Source organism: Ipomoea nil, unplaced genomic scaffold (assembly GCF_001879475.1).
Source record: "Ipomoea nil cultivar Tokyo-kokei standard unplaced genomic scaffold, Asagao_1.1 scaffold3238, whole genome shotgun sequence".
Classification (NCBI taxonomy): Eukaryota; Viridiplantae; Streptophyta; class Magnoliopsida; order Solanales; family Convolvulaceae; genus Ipomoea; species Ipomoea nil.
The window spans coordinates 1,245,143-1,248,964 of record NW_017619666.1 but is presented as its reverse complement, the minus strand read 5'-3'; the positions used below and the strand labels follow the sequence as shown (position 1 = coordinate 1,248,964).

General features: G+C 36.5%; 1 protein-coding gene across 2 annotated transcripts; it reads right to left on the bottom strand.

Moving 5' to 3' along the window:
* Positions 1-945: 945 nt before the first annotated feature.
* On the bottom strand, positions 946-3,389 carry LOC109168960 (protein POLLENLESS 3-like). Of its 2 annotated transcripts, none has more exons than XM_019317837.1 (5): positions 2,998-3,389; positions 2,644-2,856; positions 2,411-2,559; positions 2,256-2,324; positions 946-2,178 (listed from the first exon to the last, which is right to left on the bottom strand). In XM_019317837.1, the coding sequence occupies exons 1-5, from the start codon at positions 3,181-3,183 to the stop codon at positions 1,128-1,130; spliced, it is 1,668 nt and encodes a 555-aa protein (XP_019173382.1). In that variant the 5' UTR covers positions 3,184-3,389; the 3' UTR covers positions 946-1,127. The 2 variants fall into 2 exon arrangements, with proteins under 2 accessions (XP_019173382.1, XP_019173383.1); XM_019317838.1 differs by having other exon boundaries at positions 2,644-2,894; positions 2,998-3,070.
* Positions 3,390-3,822: the final 433 nt, after the last annotated feature.

The window sequence follows — 3,822 nt, the reverse complement described above, 5'->3', positions numbered from 1 at the left end:
TTTTTTTACTCTCATTCTCTCCCCTTTCCATCCATATGGCCCGACAAAAACCATGAATTTTTTTTGTCGTTTAAGGATGTTCTAATATGTTGGTAAAATTAGCTTTTTAACTTATTATTATTATTATTATTAGGAAAAATAGTTGATGCACCGTCAGTATATGGATGCTATACACTAACGGTGAATGACAAAATATTACCTTATTTAAAAAGAAAATCAACATTAACCAAGTCCTTGTTTGCAAAATTTATATTCTTTTCTAAATTATTATATTTTTAACAAAATAAAAATACTTGATTTGAGGTCAAGCATTCATGATTTTGGTTTCAATTCACCTCTGTATATAATAATTTAGAAAGTAATATAAATTTTACAAACAAGGACTTGGTTAATGTTGATTTTATTTTAAATGAGGTAGCGTCTTTTCATTCACCGCCAGTGTATAGCATTTATACATCGGTGGTGCATCAAATATTTATCCTTATTATTATTGTTAAAACTTGTAGTCAACTAGCTTAAGTTGTTCATGGTTGATTAACTCAAACCAAAAAAAGAACTTGGAACTTTTTCGTTACCAAGTCAACAGCTTGACCAATTTGGTTGAAATTGTCGCAGCTTGAACCTTTTTGATAAGTGGTGACTAGAAGTGTTGAAATCAATTTTCAACATTAAAGATAGTGAACAATAGACTTCATAGTTAAATTATATGATGTGATGACTAATTATATTCCCAAATTACCAAAAGGATAACTTTTGAAAGTGGTTTTAACAGAAAAGTATAGATGGTTTTCAAAATATAAAATTGTGTTAGAGACAATTGTATGATAAAATTGTTTTACAGTGTCAAAGCAAATGTACTTGAGAATTACATCCCACTATAAAGCACATATTCATTCATTCTAATTCAAGTATTGCTCTCAACTCTCACAATTATCATATACAATCAAAATCCAAGAAAAGTCATTTTATACAGAAAGGAAAAAAACCCAAGTCTAGGAACAGTGAAGACACACACTCATAGGGACATTTCCTTGTATACTCTCTTCTATTCACAAATAGAAAGAATCAAATCCTATACTTACACTCTGTCCAGTATGCACATTGATTGAAAAATGACAAAGCATTCATCAAAATCTTGGACTGTCTGGAGTTATATCCTGGAAGACTTGCAGTCTGTTCCTTCGCTTTAGTAGCCTAAGAGGAGTTTGGATGGCTAAGTCCCCCCCTTCAGGTTGAGTATAGTATCCACCATTGAGATCTAATGTTTCAAGACTTTGGCTTATATTCTCTGCCAGATTCTTTAGACTAGGGGTCTTTCGAATTACATTGCAGTCAGCATTTTCGTCATTGAGCTCCTCCAAGTCCTCTTGACTGTTAGAGGACTTGTTGCTTTGAGTTTCGTAAGATTGCATGTCATCTTCTTCTTCAACCATATCAGCCCAACTCTTCTTACTTTGTTGTTTCTCGTTATTGCCAGATTTCTCACTTCCTATGAGATTGAGATGTTCAGAATTCTGGGAAAAATCAACAGTTGATGATTCTTCTTCCAAGGCAAAACTAATCGACTCTTGATGATTTTGCAACGAGTAGTAGTCTCTTCTCCATTTCTCGTTGTGAATCATCTTTGGCAATGTAGATTGAGGTTTCATAACATTGCAGTTTTTCCAGTGACCCAAATCAGATCTCAGCAGCTTCTCATTACTAGAAGATGGTGGTAGAAAGATGCATGTACTATTACTATTGCTTTCAAATGACAATTTTCTGCTAGTTCTTGACCACCCTCCTCCTCCTTTCTTCTGATTGAATGATGACCATGAAGCAGCACATCTTCTTGGTTGCGTAAAGGCTCCTCCCGGGGATTCCAGATGTCCACCGCCATATTTTCTCCAGCAAGAAACAGAAGAATCTCTCTTCAATTCAACATCTAACGTACTAGTGGAGGATGTTCTTCCTTTACAAATCTCTCCTCCCGGCACCATAATCTGTGACTCAAATTCAGAAACCATTTCCATGGCTCGTTCTAGGGACTTGTGACACGAGTCATCCATCTCCTTATAATCAGATGAAGCCCTTATGGATTGAAGCAGAAACTTCGCCTCAGCAATCTTATTCATGTGCATCAAGCAGATTGCAAGATTGCACTGCTTGTTCTTATCTGGCTCAAGGGAAAGAGCTTTTCTGCAACAAAATATAAAACCCAAACTTTTTTAGCAATGCCACTAAAGTTTTGCAAGAATGGAGTCAATTCTACATACCTGTAATTCTCTTCAGCAGATTTATAATTCTTCAAATGCATGTGTGCCCAGGCCAAGTTACCTAGCAATCTGAATTTTGATTGAAACTCAGTTGAAGTGAAAAGCAGAAAACTAACTTGAAAATTGAAATTAAGCCAAAGCAGATAGATATATACCTTGAGTACTCTTTCTCAAGTGTGATTTCAACCTTTTTGCCCTGAGATCTAGCAGTCTTAGTCTTCTTCCCACCAAAAGCTATGCCCTCTTCAATGTTCTTAAGTTTATGTTCAATCATTTCGATTTCCTCTTCGATTCTACCGGATCTCTGAAACAATATGACCCCCCCAATGAGGCAAGAACACCAAAATGAAACCATAATTATATTCAAATTTCAGAATTATTAGCTTACCTTGTAGAGTTCAATCAATATATTGTCAATGGATTCCTGTGACTCTATAGGGCTAAGATGGCGAAAAGACTTGATTGCTTCAATGGCTTCATCTGAACGGTTCAGCTGTTTCATCACAATAGCCATGTCCTTAAGAGCACTATCAACTCGATCACCAGAATTTATAGCTGCCCAGAACAAAGAAACTGCCCGGCTTGGATCCTTCTCGATTAACTGCCCATCATATTCTTGATTTCATTAAGTATATAATACTGAAATATTCCAAACCCATTTTGAAGGAATCAAGAAAGAATTGAATAATACACAGAATTCTGGAATTTAAAGAATTTATCAAACTCGATCAAGAACACTGACCTGAACATGTTTAGCCCGGACATAGGGAGAATCTCCGGCGGGTACTTTGTGAATGACGTGAAAGAGATCCTGGTTGCCGGCGCTGTGAGGACGAGGCGGCTTACACTGAGAGGCCGGCACCAGCGAACCACTCAACTTGAGCGGCTGCGGCGTAAAGAAACCCCTTGGATTCTCGTTAGCCAACATCTCTAGTCCTCGCCGGATTCTCTAATCTCTAATCTCTAATCCCTAATCCAAAGAGAGAGTAATTACTGAATTCTTGGAGAAGAATCTTGAGACCCTTTTGAATGGGTAGGCTAAAAAGGCGTAGTGATTGCAAAATCACTGTTGAAGAAACATAGAAATGTGGGCATCGCTGTTTCGAAAGTCGCCTTTTTTCTCTCGCCGGAAAATTTCAGAGGAGAGAAGAGAAAATTGGAGAAAACGAACTCAAAGGCAATAGCCGTTGTTTATGTATCCGTTGGACTTGGGAAAGAGCTTCACGAAGCGTTTGGACGCGTAGGTTAGACGCGCTTTCCTTTTGTTGTTACCTAAAATTTTAAAATTTTATATTCTAAATTTTTTAAAGGGAAAATGGCACTTTTTCCCCCTATGTTATATACTTATAGCACTTTTTCCCCCTCAATTATTTATGTAAGCACATTAGCCCCCTCAATTATTTTAAAAGTGGTGGTTTTCCCCCCTAATATATTAAATTGACATTTCTACCCTTAAAGTAAACATTTTATTTATTTTACTTCTCCAACAAATTATTGCGTATATGTAGCTATTACCACGGTTTGGTTCGAACTGAACCAGACACTATAGCAATCGAATTAAAAGTTT